The 20,417-nt window shown below is 38.5% G+C and overlaps 1 protein-coding gene across 1 annotated transcript; it reads right to left on the minus strand.

Moving 5' to 3' along the window:
- Positions 1 to 1,468: 1,468 nt before the first annotated feature.
- LOC117422069 (YLP motif-containing protein 1-like) lies at positions 1,469 to 19,313 on the minus strand. Its single transcript, XM_034036709.3, has 21 exons — positions 18,380 to 19,313; positions 17,111 to 17,332; positions 16,428 to 16,625; positions 15,441 to 16,186; positions 12,978 to 14,933; positions 12,754 to 12,889; positions 12,364 to 12,604; positions 12,120 to 12,212; positions 11,520 to 11,700; positions 11,182 to 11,402; positions 10,750 to 10,904; positions 10,327 to 10,389; positions 10,018 to 10,137; positions 9,680 to 9,856; positions 9,458 to 9,541; positions 8,946 to 9,029; positions 7,974 to 8,060; positions 6,267 to 6,318; positions 2,946 to 3,073; positions 2,313 to 2,493; positions 1,469 to 1,945 (listed from the first exon to the last, which is right to left on the minus strand). The coding sequence occupies exons 1-20, from the start codon at positions 19,061 to 19,063 to the stop codon at positions 2,347 to 2,349; spliced, it is 5,775 nt and encodes a 1,924-aa protein (XP_033892600.3). The 5' UTR covers positions 19,064 to 19,313; the 3' UTR covers positions 1,469 to 1,945; positions 2,313 to 2,346.
- Between the last annotated feature and the right edge of the window lie 1,104 nt (positions 19,314 to 20,417).

Raw genomic sequence — 20,417 nt, forward strand, 5'->3', positions numbered from 1 at the left:
TAATGCACTATGTTGCATTGTTGCATTTGTATAGAAAGATGCAGAAGTCTCATGCTTTATTTTGATATGGTCATCTTTGGAATTGAATTCATTTTTTAAAACCATTCCATAAAGGACCGTTCAATACTTATTTTTAAAAATCTTGGAAACAGTACATGAAATAAAATGGAATTCAAAAAAATAAAAATGAGAAGACCAATAAAATGCATGTAACCGATTTCCAGATGTGTCTTTTACTTGCAGCTTCTAAAGAAAAACAGGGAACAGCCCATCCCATAATCAAACATGTAGTATCCAGGCCTATAGCAGAGCACAGAGCCTAATTAGACAAAAACCTGATTATGTTTAAAATAAATAAAAAACAATAATTAAAATAAATAAATAAATAAATAAATAAATAAATAAATAAATAAATAAAATAAATTGTGAACAGAAACCAGTTTTTTTTTTCATATAATCCCATTTATTTTGTAGACGCTTAGTATAAGAACCAGCAAACAGTCTTCAACTTCTGTACAATACCCTTAAACTTTGCTCCAATGTTATGCACACTGACATTTGAACTAAGATTACATCAATCTTTGTCTTCACTATATTGGTGTGCCGAACTGGAGAATAACACTTGTCCTCGCCAAGGCCAGGAGGTCAATCAGTACCCAGAGGAGGAGGGATGATTCCAGACCTGAATCCAAGAAGATGTTCTAGAAAGACGCGTTTCTAGCAGGAGACTCTCAAACACAAATGTCTGAAGAACTCTAAGTACTAAATGAGGAATGCTGAAAAATATCTTTTTAGACGCACCATCTAACTTTAGGGTTCAAGAAATCCGTGCAAAGACGCGCTCGGTATAGAATTACGCCACCAAATAAACACATATAAATCACTTCATCTTTTTTCCTTTCAGTTCACTTAAGTTACATAAAAATATTTGGGAAATAAAATCTTGAACGGTATCAATTTTACTTTAAGGCAACATATTTGTTCCTCTTAAGAGGTTTTGTCTTTGTATAATTGTTCTTACTATTTTATTCAATCTTATTAGTGTACTATAGTAGCTTTTAAAAATATATTTTCAGGTGCAAGGTATATACATGCATAATTGCAGATGAGGGTTTTTTAGATCTTTTTTTTTTCTAAACTGTGGAAGTAAACAGTTTGAAATGTGCTGCACAAGGCATGGTTAGCAGCCCTAGATGTTTCACAGTTGACGCATGATGACGCATGACGACGCACGGAACGATGTTAGTCGTACAAAATTAGCAGTGGCCTACCCTCCCCGGGCATTCCACGCTTGGAACACGCACTTCCAAAATCTAGAAAAACTAGTTTGATGACATCACATTTCTAGAAAAAGAACATTTTACTCTGGGTGCCAACAATTGTAAATTGTAGTCTGCATCTATCACCCTGTACTTCTGTTAAATGTGGGAATAACAATTAACACACAAACAAAACCAAAACAGCAAGATACTGTTCTTTACCATTTTTAATTCTTAAAGTGACAAACAACAATGAAATCTAATGCAGGTACTGGGAAACACCAGATCGATATTTACAATTTTACGATTTTCTGCAAAACTTTATGCTTTGAAACAGTGAAGAAGTAATTCAGTCAGACATTTTTGTAGCTCTAGTTCACCTACAGTATATTTTATCAAAACTGAACTACTGACAGCCTTGTTTATTTAAAAAAAAAAACGTTATTGTTTCACTGTACTGGTAAAATAAGCAGCAACGCTCATGGATTACATACACACACAGAATACACATTTAAACAAAACAATCTAAAGCCACCATGCCTACACTGGCACAACAAAATCGTTCAGGAGTTTTAAATGATCAAATCACTTATGAAATAACCAAGGGCTCACAGTAGAAAACTAGAGTTACCAAATTCATGCCCACTTCTGGTTGACAGTGGTTCTAAATCTTCACAGGTGGAAATCTACAACAAAAAAAAGCATTCATTAAAAAAATTAATAAAGGAAAAATGTTTAATTATAGCCACTGAATACAAAATAATCTAAATTACATTTGCAGCTCATCTCAAAATCAACCTAGGTAACTAAGCATACTTTGGAAACCATACTAGGAGACAGGTAAGCTCTAAATACCAACAAATTAATAGTCTGATCTGGAAGCTAACCCTGAGAAGTTGATGTTTGGCCATTGGCTTTTTACATTTCTTTTCACCAAGGATAATGGAGTAGCATTTTTTAGAGAAAGCAAACAAATCACGGAGTTAATAGATCAATTCTACAGTAGCAATACTAATAACCATTGAACAAACAGATTTGAAAATTACAACTCACCTCAAGTTCCAAAATGTACGGCTCAAAATGAACGTTAAAAATATTTGGTGCGGTTCAGCGCTCTTTGTGCGAGCCGACCAGTTTCATCTGTGATTTTCTCCCAGTCTGTTTGTCCAACTACAAATCCAATAGCACGTTTTCTGTCAGCATCTTTTTTCACTTCTAGATCTGCCCATCTCACCTACAGCACAGGGAAAACAAACACAAATAAAAATGTTATGAAAAAGAAAACAATGCATTGCTTTACTTTTTAAACCTCTCCACCAAAAACAGCTACGGATATGCAAAAATTAACATGGAGCACTTATTTTGGTACAAATGTAAGGAATTCAGTTCCTAAAACAAAGGTCTACATTTGAAACCTATTGAAGTAGTGTACAGAAATACAGCAGTAAGCAAACTGTAATCAATGTCAAACTAACCTGTGCAGCATGTAACCTTGATCTATCCAGTTGAAATTTGCCAATGTATTATTGTAATGTAATCAAACTTGGAATCACTAGTACCTGGAAATGAATTTAAGATAAGACTATCGTGGCAAGCAATTGAATTGCAGAAGATGGTGCAAGTCAGATATTATTTGGTTGGTTTAACACAAAACATTTAAAATATATATTTATTTATTTATTTTACCCTCTTCTTGCCCGGCTCGGATCTGCGGGTTTCGTAATCGTCAGGAAGCTGCAGATAGTCTTCCATTCCTGACATTCTCCCCGAGTCCCGCTTCCGCTTGTTGCTGCTTCTCAAGCCGTCTAGTTTATCTGTTGAAATAGAACACACTCCTGGTTAAGATTGTATACTGGCTACCAACACTGCGATACTTTTCAAGCAAAACTGCTATACAGTTTCAGGTCAAACAGTTTTAAAAAAACGTACTTACTCTTCAAGAGCTCCTCCAAAATCAGCAGTAATTAACTTGCTTGAGAACATTTTAAAACTATCTTTCATGGGGTTACTTTTTTTTGCATGTGCATGTTCCGGTGATTGTTTCGATTCCCCCTCCCTCCCTCCCCGGTAGAATTAATTCCCAGTGAAAACAATAGTATGAAACAAATGTCACTGAGACACAATGTAATGTTTTAAAGTCATTCTCCATAAGAATTCAACGGCATGAATTATAGAATCCTTCTTACTTGTTTATGAAAACAGTGGTTTAATATTGTCTGTACCATACCACATAAACCGAGTGTAAACGTACTGGACAATACATACTTGCCTTGTACAACTGTACAAAAAAACTAAAATAGTTTCAATTTGATAAAATTATCTTAAGTTAGAATGCTGAATGTAGGTAATCCGCTGCACAGAGTCAAATAATTACTAAACCTTTACAATTCAATTCACAATCCTATTGGCTAACACAGTGTCATAGTTTGTGACAACCACTGCCTTACAACTACTTGAATGGAGGTCTGTGATTACAGTTGAAAAAGTGACCTGCAGGAGGACATTTATTTCTTAACCATAAGCCTCAACTCACGTTAGTATTTGTATAATATTCCAGGCAAAGGGCATTACCTGCTAGACAACAGACTCCAGTGACTATTAAGGGTTAGTTATCTAGGAGGTAATGCCATGTGTGGCAGGGTATTATCGAAGATGTTATGAACAGAAAAAAAAAGTGCCGTTAAGTAATCTTTTTTTAATATCCATTTTCTTTTTTGCCGTTACTACGAGAGTTTCCTGATTAGTTAGCTTTGGAAGGCATCTACTGTTGGATAATGATCACTCTGCTTGATTGAGGTTTATATTAATTGAAGATCTATAAAATGGGCTGAATACATACTCATAAATGGAGTACATTTCTCAAACAGAGCTCTCGCCCTATACCACATTTGAATGGATTACAGATTTTACCTTTTCTAAATAAAATATTAAATTATATTGCCTACTTTCATTAAAGATTAGTTTGAGTATACTAGTATCACGGTAATGTACTTTATATACACAGCTCCAAACAATAAGGGATATTTAGAGATGTGTATATTTAATTAATGCACAACACCCTTAGTAGAGTCCTTAAAAATGCACATTTCACACAAAAAATAAAAAAAAGTAAAAAACTTTGTATTCATGTTTTTCTTTTAGAAGCATTCAGATGCAATTTGTGAGTAATATTAAAAACAAATAATTGTTTGAGGGAATGTGCTGCAATAAGAACATCTTGTTATACTGCTTTTACCACCAGCAGGTGGAGGTCAAGGAGATCTTAATACTGAGCACTGAAGGCTTACACTGCCCTAAAAGTACTAACTGGCTGTCAAGCCTGGGCACAGAAGCCACAGTTGGATAGTTACACCCCTGACACAAAGCACAACTGTCTCTAAATACACCACAAATGCTGGAGGACCAAACGCAACAGGCAGAACTTTTACACCAAACATCATTTAGTATTTAATTGTACCCTTTTAACAGACCTATTTAAAAGTATATTCTGAGGGTGAAAAGAATAATACCATGTCTGTGTGACCCTGTGTGGTCCAGTGGTTAAAGAAAAGGGCTTGTAACCAGGAGGTCCCCGGTTCAAATCCCACCTCAGCCACTGACTCATTGTGTGACCCTGAGCAAGTCACTTAACCTCCTTGTGCTCCGTCTTTCGGGTGAGACGTAATTGTAAGTGATTCTGCAGCTGATGCATAGTTCACACACCCTAGTCACTGTAAGTCGCCTTGGATGAAGGCGTTTGCCAAATAAACAAATAATAATAATAATAATAATAATAATGAAGATTGCAATGACCACTCTGAGGTGACCCGTGTCTCTGGATAGGACAGGAAGAAAAGCAACTGAGCATTCTGCGTATGTTTGAGTAATACCTGCCTGCCACGATTTAAAACTGCGGTATCACACAAGGAAATACAATTTTTTTCACTTTACAATACCAAAAAAAAAAAAAATAAATACTTGATACCACACATGCAGGTATTTCACACATTAAGTTGTGTTTGCTTGTTTACTCAGTACAAACTAGTTTTTGTTGCAAAGCAGATGTTATTTACCTTTTAAGAACTTTCTATTCTATGAAATATTGCTTATGAAATAGATGATACAACACACATTCATGACTATTTATTTTGCTCTAGTTCTAGTTTTTTTTTTTTATCTAATTAGAATAAAAAACTATTTATTTTAAAAACGAGGAAACTCACAATGCCAATTCGCTGGCTTCTTAGGTGTTTCCTAGTTTTATAACATGTTTTTCCTTTTAGATCCAAAACCTTCCCTTTATATATTTTACTACGGTGATTTGTATCCCCACACTTGTTAGATGACAAATGTAGCAAATATTTGAATTAAAGTACAATTGAGAAGTGTTTAAAAATTGTGTCTCAACTTCGTAGTCAAAATGCTACTCGGAGAAATCTGGCTTGCCAAAGCGACCGACATAGTTCTGAAAATAGTTTTTTTTGACTGGCAATGTTTCTGTTATAATTCTGTATTACACCAAAGTTTACATTCAAATTGCCAGATTAAGACAGCAAAAGAAAAATGCATTTGTTCATTGGCAGCTGATGTTGAAACACTGCAAAGTCGATACTATACTAATATCCAAGCCAAAACTGCTGGCATATTAGTATAATATTGTTTCTGACATGCAAGAAGGAAGCCACCTTATAATAATAAAATTCATTGACAATTTGAAGACACTGAAAAGGACTTCCAGGTCAAAGAGTTTTGTCATTGAATTTTAGATTCTTTAGTATTTCTTTGTTCATTACCTCCCAAAAAATTTGAAGAAACATTACGCTTGATAATGGTTATATACACTATATAAGTTGGTTTTTGAAGAAAGAATTTAGAAGCTTGGTTTAATACAATGTTTTTCATTTTTTTTTTTATTATGTTATGTAAGAAAATGTAACATCACTGAGTGAGCTATTAAAACAAGGGATAATAAAGGATTTGTACATTTTATACATTTAAAAATAAAAACAAAAAAATATATATACCTACCAAGTTTTGCCCCGGATGTGTCCATTTCCCATTTGCTTTTTGGGATGTAACCCTATATTACACACAGAAAGAGACTCCAACAGTTAGACAGTAGCATGGATCACAAAGAACCCTCACAAGTGTGGGAACTGCGAAAGCGAAGTCTTAAAAATAGATAACAGACAATTAAACAAAGCATTGTCAATGAGGAACAAGATTAAGCAAATGTCTTTGAATGGTAAATACCAAATATACATGAGTAGGTTTCAGCATGCAGCCAATTCCTTCACAGTGGTAATAGAAGTGCAGTTGTGAAACAGGTACAGAACATATATAACAAATAAAAAACGCAAATGGTTACTGAATAATACAGGAGGCAGTACTGTTGTATGATGCAATACCGGACCATAGATTTCATAAGCCCATTTCTCAAAGATGAATTAAAATCTGCATAATATTTTTATGTGCAATATAACTCAAGTTTTCATATGAAAAGTATTCCTTGTTTATACATAAAAAGTATTTTTGTAATAATGCATACTGTTACAAGACAGTAAAGAATCAGTGTGTAAAATAGGATACTCATGAACAGAAACTGGTCTTTGCTTGAACACTGAAGTAAAGAAATACAACCGTATTGAACTGTTTGAAATGGTTAGGTATAAATGGCATTTGCATATTTTGTTTCGTCAATTTTGTTTCAGCTCCTGCCGCTACAAGTACCACAGCCCTGCTAATGCATCGTTTGAAGAATTTAAGTGTCTTGAAAAATGTGCACAGCACATTAATATGCCATTTGTGAGCTGGGTTCTAAACATTGTACGCAAATGGTTTGAGAAACAAAAAATGTCAAGTTGTACACAAATACTCTTTTAGGCTATACTCAACCTAGCAAATAAATAAATAAATACATAAATAAATGCATAAATACATGCAAGTTCAGTTACAGAGAAATTTCTCTGTTAAGGCCAGTCAAGGGACCTACAAAATATGGCCTTAAATGGGTGGCCTTTAAGAGAAGTTTCATTGCAAAAATTATCCTGTCAAAAAAGGTGACTAAACTTAATTGCAAGGGTTTAAAAATACATATGAATTGCTTTAACTAGTGCCCTCAATAAACACTAATCCATGTCAGTACTCATAACAAAATATATGTTCATGTACAGTAAAAACACAATGCTGACATAACAGCACACCTCTGATGTAATGTGCTGGTTTAATGTTTCTGTACCAGTGTATTTTAAATTAATTGATATTACATTTTACTGTAATACCAGATACAATTGAGTGCTCTATTTTAAGTGTACCTGTTTGTGAAAACCAAGGAACACTTGACATGTGTTTGTTTTTTTACATGATTTTTCAACAAAGAGAAAGCAGCACAACTATTGTATATTAATGCAACGGTAAATGAGGGTTATATGTTCAAAAGGGGAGGAAAAACAGTTTTTAACCAACATAGATTGCTAGACTTTAAAAGGTTGTAAACATTTTTTAAAATCTTTAACATTTTCAGTACTCACAATTATTTGATAATCATCATTATTATTATTTTTAAATACAGCTCACTATCTTGCAATATTTCAGTATTATTTACAAGAAACCTTGTCACTGTATGAAAAAAAAAAAACACACCTTGAACAGCTGGGGGAAAAAAAAAGCCATCTGGGATATTATACACCACAAAACAATAAGGTAAAGCCCTGAATTCATATTCCTTAATCCTACCAGATCGCCTTCCTCCTCTTTTATATCCTCATCCTTTGTCTCCACTTTCTGTTCTTCTTCTGCTGGGTCAAAATCCTCCATTTCAACCTGAAAGTGTAATTAAAAGGAAACCACTTAGTGCTTGCTGTCTTAAATAACAACAACAAACGTTACATAGTGTTTTCGAAAGCAGTACCCCTTGGCATTCGCTTAGACTAGTTAATGTGGCAGCAGTGTGGAGTAGTGGTTAGGGCTCTGGACTCTTGACCGGAGGGTTGTGGGTTCAATCCCCAGTGGGGGACACTGCTGTTGTACCCTTGAGCAAGGTACTTTACCTAGATTGCTCCAGTAAAAACCCAACTGTATAAATGGGTAATTGTATGTAAAATAATGTGATATCTGTATAATGTGAAATAATGTATAATGTGATATCTTGTAACAATTGTAAGTCGCCCTGGATAAGGGCGTCTGCTAAGAAATAAATAAAAAAATAAAAATGTGCAAGTCAATTGCTCCTCATTGCCCTCAAAATAGAACATCATTTATCTTCAAATGAGTACAAATGCCAGAAACTGTGCCATGTTAACCAGATGTTAACAAAGGAAGAAGTTAACTGTTACCAAATACTGAAGTCCCCTCCCCCTCCCTATTCCATTTCCTTCTGGTGTGCAGGTGAACAGAATCTAGCCTGAGGTACATTTCAATACAGTATTAAATAAAGCCCGGTATGAAAATGGTATGAATGCAGTTACTATTCTAATATAAGGCTACATGGTGTTAATATAAGCGAGGGCATTCAACTATTCCAGGAACTGATAGTGCTTCAGAAGTGAATGACAGCACAGCAAAATTCCTTTTATGGTATAAAGCAGCAATGAAAAGCATTGAAAAAAGTTATTAATGCTTCAAATTACCATATAGCTTACTAGATGGGGGAAAAAAAGAAGATGTAGGAGGTGACTAAAATGCCAAGACTATTATTTTCTCACTTACCTCCTCAATAGCAGCATCTTGTAACAAGGACCTAATATCCAAGCGCACCATGTGACGAGGAGCAGTCTCCCAATTATGAGCCATCTATAAAAAAAATGACATCATTTGAAAAAACAATACAAAAAATTAAATAGATTCCACAAATATGTAACATGCAGGGTAACACCTATATAACCCTCTGTTAATTAGATTTTGTTTTCAATTAGAGATTCCACAGACTAAACATTTCAAGTTTAACAGCATTAAATTATAAAACATTGTATCACATCATATATGTATATACTGCTCTTAAGACCCTCATTCCCACAGCAGTAAATATACATGGTGTGCATAAGTACAAATTTGTGTTTAGCAGGACAAGTTAGTTCCAGTTCAGGAAGGCAATTCCACTCTAGATTTAAACAGGTATACTTTACAAATTGACTACTTCAGACATTGTCAGAGATATAATAGGTTACATTTTATAATAAACCTGGAGAACCCCTGGGGAAATGCAGTTCTTATTTACAGACCTTTGTAATGTCTTTTAGTTTACGTCCATGGATGTTCCTTTTGGCACATGTCTGATTATCTGTACTGATTTCAGCCAAGTAGACCTGGACAAGGGAGAAATAAAATTATAGAAATGTTAAAAAAACAAACTACAGGTAATGCAACATTATTGCACGTCCCAAGTATACTGCAGACAGTTCCCATCTCCTATCCTGCAGAAAGTTAAAGCAGAAGCGACTCACCTCAAAACCTTTAGTCTTAGCAGCACTCCAGAACTGATCAAAGTATTTGACTCGATCGTTAATGGCATCTATGATGATGAAAGGAAAGAACCCATCATCCAGTGTCTTTCGAAATGTTTTTATCATACTACTGCGGTACGTGTCTTCCATCTCTGGCTCGTATTCATATTCCAAGACCTGAAAAAAAAAAAAAAGAGAAATACAGAACAGAACTTAGTAGGCAAACACACAGCAAACTAAACGTACTGGAATCTGGATTAATCTACACTGTGCCAATACAAAAGCTTCTTTCTAAATAAAATTGAAATTGTTACATATGTGAACTTAAAAACGCAAACCTTCTTTTTGATACGCCTTCCCGTGTCAGGATCCTTCTCAACTTTCTCCACCTCAGTCATAAAATAATCGTCCAGGCCAAGAACGCGAGGAGGTGCCCCTCCATATTCCACCTCCTTATCCTACAGAATAAAGGGAAGGAAGGGTGTTAGTTTCGGTTTACAATTGAAAATAAAATTTTACTTAGGAAATCACTACTTGGTCTTAAAACACAAATTCTTGAAGATAAAACTAAAAACTAAACCAAATACACCAATCTGATGATATACCACTAAAATAATACTGATTGAAATCAGATCAAACATACACACCCGTATCAGTTTGGCAACGTGCGTTTTCCCACTACCTGGCAGTCCTCTCATAATGACAACCATCTGAAACACACAACCAAGTGTACATTAAAGTTAATAAAAACAGTAATTAGTACAATTTTAATAATGCAGTTTTTACTTCATCTACAGGGCTGCCCCTGTAAACAGATTACAACCAAATGTTGCAATAACAGGTTTTATAACACTGTATATAAAAAAAAACCCCAAAAAACCCCCAAAAAAACACACAACCCTACAAAAAAAGAAATCAACTTTATTCCCCATTCCAGTACTGCTAAAGTATTTTTTGGAATATGTAAACGTAATGCTGGCAAGAGATCCCATTTATTAAATATAGAAATACATTGAAAATATTCCTAGAAAACAGACGACGTAACACCGCCACCCTCTTCTTTAACTCACCCTCTCAGGTCGGCTCTCCCTGCCTGGAGGTTTGAGAATATCATCCACATTTTTCATTTCGGGTTTCTTCTCAACACGTGGCTGAGGGGGGGGAGGGTGAGGCAAAGAGGGAGCAGGAACAGGCATTCTTTCTTCAGGGTACCCCCGACTGTCACCTACAATGCAGCAATTATGAGTTTAAACCACTTTATCTGAATGTTTATATTGTATATTGCACATGACAACAACAGTGCACAGGAATTCAATTCTAGGTTATTTTGTGTGGGCAGTATTTGCGCTTTAAAAACAGCTTTTGGACCATGTTGTATTAATATAATGTTAAAAATTATCAAAAAAGGGATTTGGTTGATGGGAGGGGCATGTATCACTTTGCACCCAGCCTGAGCATGCTCCTTTGTTACAAATAAATGAATCAATATGTCTAAATCTTACCTCCGTATCCAGGATGTCCGTGGTCATAGGGCGGCCGATCAGGGCCACGATCATAGGGTGGTCTGTCATGTACAGATCTGCTAAAGCGCTCTTTGCTATCTCGATGATCCTTGCTGTCTCTGTCTCGGCTATCCCTGCCCTCTCGGTCTCTCTCTCCGTCTCTGCTTCGGTCTCTCTCTCTTTCCCTGTCTACTGACCTGGACAAGGAGCCAGGAGGAAACCTGAAAATAAATTGAAAGTTAGAAAGAGGGGCTCACCTTTGGCATTTGTAATTTTCAACACTCAATATCAATGGATCTGGTGTCAGCTATAATTATGGGCCATATCAAAGGCAGTACCTCTCCTCTCTGGAGTAGTGATCCCTCTCATATCTTTCCCTCTCGTAATCCATAGGTGGTTTCTCAAAGTATGGGTCTCGTTCTCGCTCCCTCTCTCTCCCATACTCTCTGCGCTCCAAATATGGGTCTCCTCGACGCTCAAAGTATGGGTCTCTCTCGTAATCCCGGGGGATCAACAGCTCTGGGGGACAGAAGTTAACAATTTACACAAACATAGAATGGAGGTTCCTGAACTGTGGTCTTTTGAGAAGGTAGTCCCTGAAGGATTCTCATTAGGATTTTGCATCCTGCTATTACCAAACAAATGCTACACTAAACCTAGTGCACAGACAGCATCTCGACAAATTTTATTGTATAAAGTATGTTCTTATTTGTTTTCATGCCGCTAGTGGTTAGTGGGGGGAAAAAAACCTAAAACACTAAGATGGTCTTCATGTTTGAAATAGTAAAGAACCCAGTTCTATAAATTAATGTAAATATAAATAAAAATGTTTACAAATGAGTAAGACTGCCTTTTCTGGTCCAAATACTGGTTTAAAATTATTTATTGCTCCAATTTAAAGCTATGAGTGTGGGGTGCAGAGTGAACAGACTGCTTACCTTTCTCATATGTTCTCTCAACAGGAACTGGGTCAGGTCTTAGAACAATCCTCTCTCCATAGGACCTCTGTTCAACTTTAGCTGTAGGAACATCTAAAGCAAAAACAAAAAATGTGTAAAATTAAGAGGCAATAAAAAATATATCCCTGATAATCTACAAGATAAGAAAAGAGTGATCTGAACACACTTTACGTAATGAGTGACATAAATTCCCTTACAATCACGTTAGAACTGTTTTACTTACCACGTCCATGGCCATAATCCACAGTCTTTGGAATAACAGGTGGTTTGCTCAGCGATGATGCTGGCAGTGATGCATGGTCTTGTACAGCGTGGGATAACCCAAAGCTAGATTCAGTAATTTGAGTACCACTTCCAGAGTCCCAAAGATTGTGTACATTATCCCTGCCCCAGTTCTTCTCTTCAGTGTGGGCCAAAAGCTCTGTACCTGTAGAAACCAGGCCACTTTCAGGGCCTTGGTTAGCCTGCAAAGGAAATAAACATCCATTAGCCGCTTTTCGTTTTGTAGAGAAACATTTTTACCATTCTCTAAATCCAAAACAGCTTTCCTGCAGCCTTGGGTGAACCGAGTTAGTATTTGCTATGTTGGAATTTATCACAATTGGCCATATACCTGGAAAGCAGCCGTAACTGATGGATGGACCTGCATCCCCACCATTCCTGCCCCTACAGCCCCTGGCTGTGCCACTGGATCAGCTGGATCGTGTTTAATAAAATCATTTAGCACCTGCAGCTGCTCCTGGCGTTCCCTAAAACCACATTGAAAACATATTTTAAATTTGTTGCTTGAGACAACATTCAAAAGCAGTTACATCCGTAACAGGAGGATTTAATTACCTCAACATCTTGAGTTCCTGAGCAGCTTTCAGAATAATGTCATGCTGTCTCTGAGAAAGTGCCAGCACATTCTGTGCCGTGTTAGAAGATTCTTCCATAAGACTTTCAGAAGTATCGCCGGGCTGAGGAGGAAAATTAGTAGCAGGAGGAAGAATTGCAGGGGACTGGCCAGGAGGAGCAGCTTCCAAGTAATCTTCAAACGGGGGTCTCTGGTCATCTATCTCTGGTATGTAACTCCTCTCAGGCAGGACCTCTCTGCCCCATTCTGGTCTCCCCGGTGGGTAGTCTCGCTCTTCCGTCCTATAGCCTGGTCCTTCTGGGTATTCCCTGACCCTCATATCCCCCCTCTCCCTCATATCCCTTTCATACAAATAGTCCCGATCCCTTTCATTTATCCAGCGCTCCTCTCGAACGTGCTCCGACGGCAGCCGTGGAGGATATGGTGGGTAATCCCGGCCACGTTCCTCCATTTCCCACTCATCTCTTGGCCTGTAGTATTCCTGGTCTCGCTCATAATCCCTGCTGTGGTAATCTGGATAAAGTCTACCATATCTGCCAGGCTCTGAGTCCAACTCCTGCTTGTAATCCCGGTAATAACTGTCACGTCTGGAATCCCTTTCCATTATCTCATGGGGCAGAAGGGGGCGCCTGGGATCTCTATCCATGGCACCATGGGGTAGGGAATGAGGGCCCCTATCTAAGGCTTCATGGGGTAGAGGGGGGTGCCTGGGAACCCTATCCATGACATCATGGGGTACAGAAGGAGGACCCCTGGGATCTCTCTCCATGACATCATGGGGTACAGAAGGAGGACCCCTGGGATCTCTATCCATTACTTCAAGGTGTCGGCGAGGTGGGCCCCTGTCCATGGCCTCATGGGGTAGTGGAGAATGTCGTCGGAATGGTGGTCTTTCCTCCCTCCAGTATGGATCCCTGTCCTCCCAATATTCAGGCTCTGGCTCTCCCCATGGTCTCTCTCTCCCAAAGTCATCCAGCAGCTCTCTTTCCAATGGGGGGCTTTCTCTATCCCGGCCTTCATAATAATGTTCGCTGAAAGGTTCCTCTTCATCTTGCTCCCCACCCCACATTTCATTTCGAGGAGGCATCTGCTCCCTCTCAGCACCATGCCTGTCTATGGTAGAATCCCCCCATGCATTGCTATTCTCCTGATCCTGGCTTCTGTCCTTACTGCCTTCCATGTATGGAGGTCTATAGTCAAAAGGCTTAGAGTTGGGAGCCACACCTACTGATTTAATCTTTGAAAATGCAGGCTGCCCCCTCCCAAGCCCTTTGGGAGCCATTGATGTATTCCGACTATCCACTGCAGAGAATTTAGGAGGCGACTTGGAGGGTACTGGTTTTTTTGGAAGCTGCTCAGTGCCTTTCAACCCTCCCTGCACTCCTGTTTTGTATTTGTCTTCTCCAGGTTTTAAGGTATTTTTATTAGTGGAAGGCTCTTTCTGAGTTTCAGGAGAAGCTGTTAAAGGAGTGGACTTGGCTGTATCAGAGGCAGGCAGTTTTTTTGGAGCCTGTCCGCCAGACTGCTTTGGTTTCTCCACTGGCCCTACTCTCTGAGGGATGGGATCATTAGGGATGAAAAACCCACAATCCGAATCCAAAAGATCTTCTGTAACAGACAGACAGGAAGTCGAGTCTCCAACATCTGAATCTCTCTGATCTTCTGATGTGGTTACAGGTCTTTTAAGACACTGGTCCTCAAATTTAGATATTTTTGTGTCAGAGCCCTCAATTTGACCGTCTTGTGGTTTTAATACTGGGGGCCCTGAAGCATCAGATTTGGGTGGTTGATTTTGAATTTTGGTGGACTGATCAAATTTGTTTGGTGCTCCAAATCTAGATGGTTGTTCAGATCTGGGAGGTTGATCAAACCTGTGTTGAACAAATCTGGGTGGTGGACCAGAACTAGGAGAATCTCTCCCTCTGGGACCATCAAATCTGCAATAAAAGTAAAACAATACATCTTAGTAAACAAGAGGTACTCAATGCAACAGTCTTACAATAAAGCCTGGGAAATCTTGGGAAATGCTCTGTAGAATAGTTTTTCGCAATAAAATCAAAGAAGAAATGCTCAAGACTACAAATTATTCCCTTACATCTATATCCATCTCAACAACATTTTTCTTAATCGCACTAATGGCCATAAAAATGCAATGTATCCAAAAATAAAAAGGGCAATTATTTCTGAAAGAAAATTAAATCATGCAACACGTCCTGCATACTGCTGTAGGAAAGATAAACTAATCTAATATACAAATATGTATACCAATTTATTTAATTATTTTGCACTGAAAAAACTGAAGATATTTAATTAGTTCTTAGTGTGTACTATGTGTATTTAAGCAATCCCTCAACTAAACTATTGTAAGAATTTGTTATCCTGCAGATAATCCTTCTTGCCTAACAAGACATTCTCTTGGGGGGGGGGAGAAAAAAAAGACTCACCTAGGGCCTCTAGGGCCTTCAAACCTAGTCACTTTATTGGTAGTTAGCAATACACCCGACGGTCTCACACCAGAAGCAGTAGGTCCAGCTGAAGTAGAAACTGATGATGATGATGATGACGATGTCGATGCAGAAGATGTTGCTGATTTTCCTGTGACAGACGAAGTGCCACTCTTTGCTTCAGCTAAAGCAGTTGTCACGGGAGACACCTGGGCATTAACTTGTGTACTCACCTTCCCTGGTGGGGCAGGCAATGCTGGGGGTGGACCCTGGGGCATTGGAGAGGGGGGTGGACCCTGGGGCACTGGAGCGGGGGGTGGACCCTGGGGCATTGGAGCGGGGGGTGGACCCTGGGGCATTGGAGCGGGGGGTGTTACGGCAGGAGTCTTTGGTGGAAGTGGAGGAACAGAGGCCACTGGTGGTGGTACTGGTCCTCCTGGTGCAGCCTGGTGATAATGCCCATACTGGGGCACTCCTACCATATTACCCACATAAGGAGGGCTGACAAACTGATGCTGCATGTTACGAAGAGTGGTCAGCCTTTCTTGCAGGTGGGAAGAGGTGGATTTCATTTGCTCTTGCCATTGTTTCCACTGGGAACCGTATTCACGCAGCTGGTCCTTATGTGGATAGGTCTGGAACTGCTCTTCCCAGATTAGAAATTGCCGATTCCACTCCTGATACAGAGGGATAAATTGCTGCTGCTGCATCTCGTAATGTCTAAGCTGCATATCCATAGGCATGGTCTACAGTGTGGGACACAAATACATAAATAAATAAATAATAAAGTTTGTATAATCATGATTTAATTGTAGATAGCAGTGGGCCCTACAAAGGTTATTTATTTATTTTTTTTAATAAAAAAAAGTTAATACAACAGTTTATGTAATTTATAAAAACAATAGCTCTGTGTCTAGAAAACAAGAAGAGTGAGTAGGTACCATATAAGTTTGGAATTACCATAGCTATTCGTTGAAAGTGACTAACCTGAAAGTGCGCTGGCTGTTGCATGAACTGCTGGTACTGAGCCAGGAGTTGTTGGAGCTGTGCATGCTGCTGCATCATTGCCTGGTATTGATAGCCTGTTCTCTGTTGCTGAGTCTGCTGCCACTGAGCTGCTGCAGCCTGAAGATGCTGCAAACGTGCTGCCTCGACTGGATCCTCCAGGGATGTAACACTAGTGGCCTATGCATGAAGGAAATAGGCATATGAAGTGTTTAGAGTAAAGCGCACAATTATAAAACCGTGTAAAAGGAATAATTTCGCCTTTTAGTATATGGATTATACTCCTTTTATAAACCAGAAAGTCTGTTTACATTCCCATGGTAGTTTTAATGTCACTCTTAACTTAACATAGGTATGCTTTTGCAAATACCTGCTGCAGTAGGTGGTTATAAATTACATTTTCAAGCTCTAATACAGCTCAAGAAACAAAACAGAATATTGGCATTGGTTATTCTGATAATTTTACATAACTAACATGGGTTTTAAATAAACCACCTTAACTAGGTAATAAGAATGATTTTTTTTACAACCAAATAGGACACTTAAAACATATATATTTCAAAATAAAGAATATGGTTAATGTGCAAATTAAACAGAATCTGTATGCTAAATGTTTACTAGCACAGCATAAAAATATGCTCCGACTGGAATCTAAATGTCCCTACCTTGGACTCCTCTGGAGGGGGCGGAGGAGGGGGCTCTTCTTTGGGAGGTGGTGGTGGGGGTTCCTTTTTTGGAGGCTCCATGGGTGGAGGTGGGGCAGGCTGCTTGTTGTCAGGGGGTTGATCTCCTGGAAACTTACTTGCTTTAGCCTTTTCATTTTTCTGCTGCTGTTTCAATTTTTGCAAACTCTGCAGGTGCTGCTTGTACCAATACTGCTGTTGCTCCTAAGAAAACAAACAATGTGTGTAAACTTCTTAGGTATTCATGTAACACTGTTATCAAGCATGCAGACTCTTAGGGAATGCAAAATAAGCATGTTGTTTTGTTTCTAACTAGAATGTACAAGAAGTTGGATTACGTAACAGTGTCACCATACCCCGTCTGCCTTGGACTTCCACAATTTAATTCCAAGCTATAAAAGTATGTCAGTGTCACTGGCAAGGCTGCAGTATACACAATTAGACCCTCAGTATTATTAAAAGGGAGATCACCATAAGCTACATCTACAATATTTACAAGTAACAAAGTGCAAATTATGTTCAGACAGGCATCTCTTTCCAAGACTGATACTCCCAATAACTTGAGCAAAAGAAGGTTCAAACCAAGAGGTTTCATCACAATTAAATGAGCAGTTCCAAGACATGTAAAAAAAAAGTAATGCTGAATTTATGTAAGTACATGTACAGTAGGTACTGACAGTATATCCTCAGATTCAGATCTCAATAAGTTGCAATAAGTAATGCCCTTACAAAGTTTAGTTCTACAAATATACGTTTAATAGTGACAAAGACAAAGTAATGCTTCCATATAGCCCCAGTCCTTCTAAAGTTTCATCACTTGGATAATCAGCTGGATGTTGAACTGTAGTACCGCCAAGGTGCAAACACACACACATTTCAAAAACGTTACATTTTTAAATTCACATCTGCATACAACTAACTTCCAGGATCATACATGCACAAATGGTGTCTAAACATACCTGTGCACTGTACAAAACCACATTAATAAAATAGACCAGATGGTCCACTTCTAACCATAAGAATGCACTTCTACAAATATGCAAATAAATGAATGTGAAAGCTATACAGTACCACTTCCCTATATGGGCCCAGTAGGGGGGTGGGGCGACTCTTCAAGGTTATAAAACATGCAAATAAGGTATTCAGAGTTATAAATAAATAAATAAATAAATAAATAAATAAATAAATAAATAAATAAATAAAGTGTCTACTGAATCTGTAATTGTTTCTGGTGGAACTGCGTAAACATACCTGTAATGACATTGAAGACAAATCTGGATGCTGCTCCTGCTTCTCATCACTGTTATCTTGTTGCTGAGCGCATTCGTTGTATTTATTATTAATATTCTTATTCGGTTGGTCTGGTGCATTGATGGGGTTTGTGTCCGGAGGTGGCTGCGCTGGCGGTTTAGGATCCACTGGTCTGTGTTGTTGCTGCTGTGCTTGCGACGGTGGTGGTGGTGTTGGTGCTGGTGCTGGTAGTGGTGGTGGAGGTTGTTGTTGTTGGTGGTGCTGTTGATGCTGCGGCTGCTGTTGTAGTAGCGGATGCTGCTGGTACGAAGGCCCAGAAGAAACACCATCACCAACACCTGGACCGGGGGGAGGGGGCCCAGCGCTACTTCCCTGCCAGGCATCGGGAGAGCATCCACCAACGCCATAAGGACTGCTATTGTGATGCAGCACGGACTGCAGTTGCTTCTGGTGGAGCTGCTGTAGTTGTTGCATTTGCTGCAGGTGCTGTTCCCTCAGACTCTGGAAATTGCCTTGAGGTGGAGCCGGCCCCCTGGTAAAGCTCCCACCAGGCGGCCCGTATCCCCCATAGCCTCCTCCGACCGGTGCTGTCCCTCTAACAGGATGAGGATTGCCGCCATAGTTCTGCGGAACTGGAGGAGGATGCTGGGCACCACCGCCATACTTCCCCCAAGTGGGGTACATACTTAGTCGCTGTAGGCCTCAAAACAGTCAAACAAAGCCGGCCCAATTTGTAAATAATTTTAAAACCACCCACTTAGGAGAGCGCGAAAACTAAGAATGGTATCCGTAATCAGCCGTCTCTTCCCCAGAGCCACTTAATAAGAAGAAGAAGAAAATAAATTGCCTTCCTCTGTATGTGTGCCTTCTCATTAACACAAGCGGGAACGGCACTGTGCACGGAAACGTAATGGCGTTGACCACGAACGCTCACGCTTTCACATGACGTCACTCACAAAAAAACTTTATTTATACAAATAAAAAGATAATATAGGTACTATTTAAGCATATGCCTACATTAGCGTTTTCTTTTTGGTTTTGCACATATTGGTACACAGCAATTTAACTTTTTCAAATAAAATAAACCGTTATTTATAGATTTAACAAAAATATAAAACTGATCTCAAATAAGAAAACGTTATTATTAACCAAAAAGACAAACATGAATATTACAAATGTAAATATATAGGCCTACTATAAAAATTGCTTTTGAAAACACATTTTACTTAATATAAACGTAATTGATAATGGACCAACAGAGTAAATGATAGCTTAGGTTTGAAAAAGGTTAAATAATATCTTCTTTAGAAAAGCTTAACATTCACGTATCCCTCATTCCTGAAATCGTTTGTTGTTGTGTATGCAGACACGTATATGTGTGTAAAATACTTATAGTGACTGGATTGACCACTGCATACCCAATAAGGAGACACCTCACAGTAGTGTGATTTGTTCCACCATACATGTAACTACCCCAAGTAAAGGTGTAATGGAGCAATTAAATACCCCACACCTCTCTCCTACTCATTGCAAAAAAAAAAAAAAAACAGCAGCAGCAATCAGCTGGTTTTCAAATCCCCTGAATGTGTCCATTCATATTTAGGTCATTTGTTTTCTGCAAGAAATAGATTCTCAAAATAAGTTACTTGTGTTGTGTAAACAAAAGCTTTAGATTATAAAACATCAGAACTTTCATCCTCCATTGATTAAATTATGGGCCCAATATTACGTGATAACGAAACTGGAGTTACATAATAAAATAAAGTCTCCTTGTGGATAGGGAGGGACATGGCATGATAAACTCTCGTGCAGAGGGACATGGCAGAATTCCTGGCCCATTATCATACTCCTACCCAGTCAGGTAAAAATAAAATAATTCTTGGTACATCTCAACGACTGCCCCTTGCTCTGAGAATGCACACCCTTATAGCACATTTAACCCTACTTACCTGTACCACAGTATTTATTCCTCAATCTGTATTCAAACATGCCCTCTAGCTGTCTCTGATAGCATATGTAACCCTGCTGGCAGTCTATC

This window comes from Acipenser ruthenus, chromosome 15 (assembly GCF_902713425.1).
Source record: "Acipenser ruthenus chromosome 15, fAciRut3.2 maternal haplotype, whole genome shotgun sequence".
NCBI classification, from domain to species: Eukaryota; Metazoa; Chordata; class Actinopteri; order Acipenseriformes; family Acipenseridae; genus Acipenser; species Acipenser ruthenus.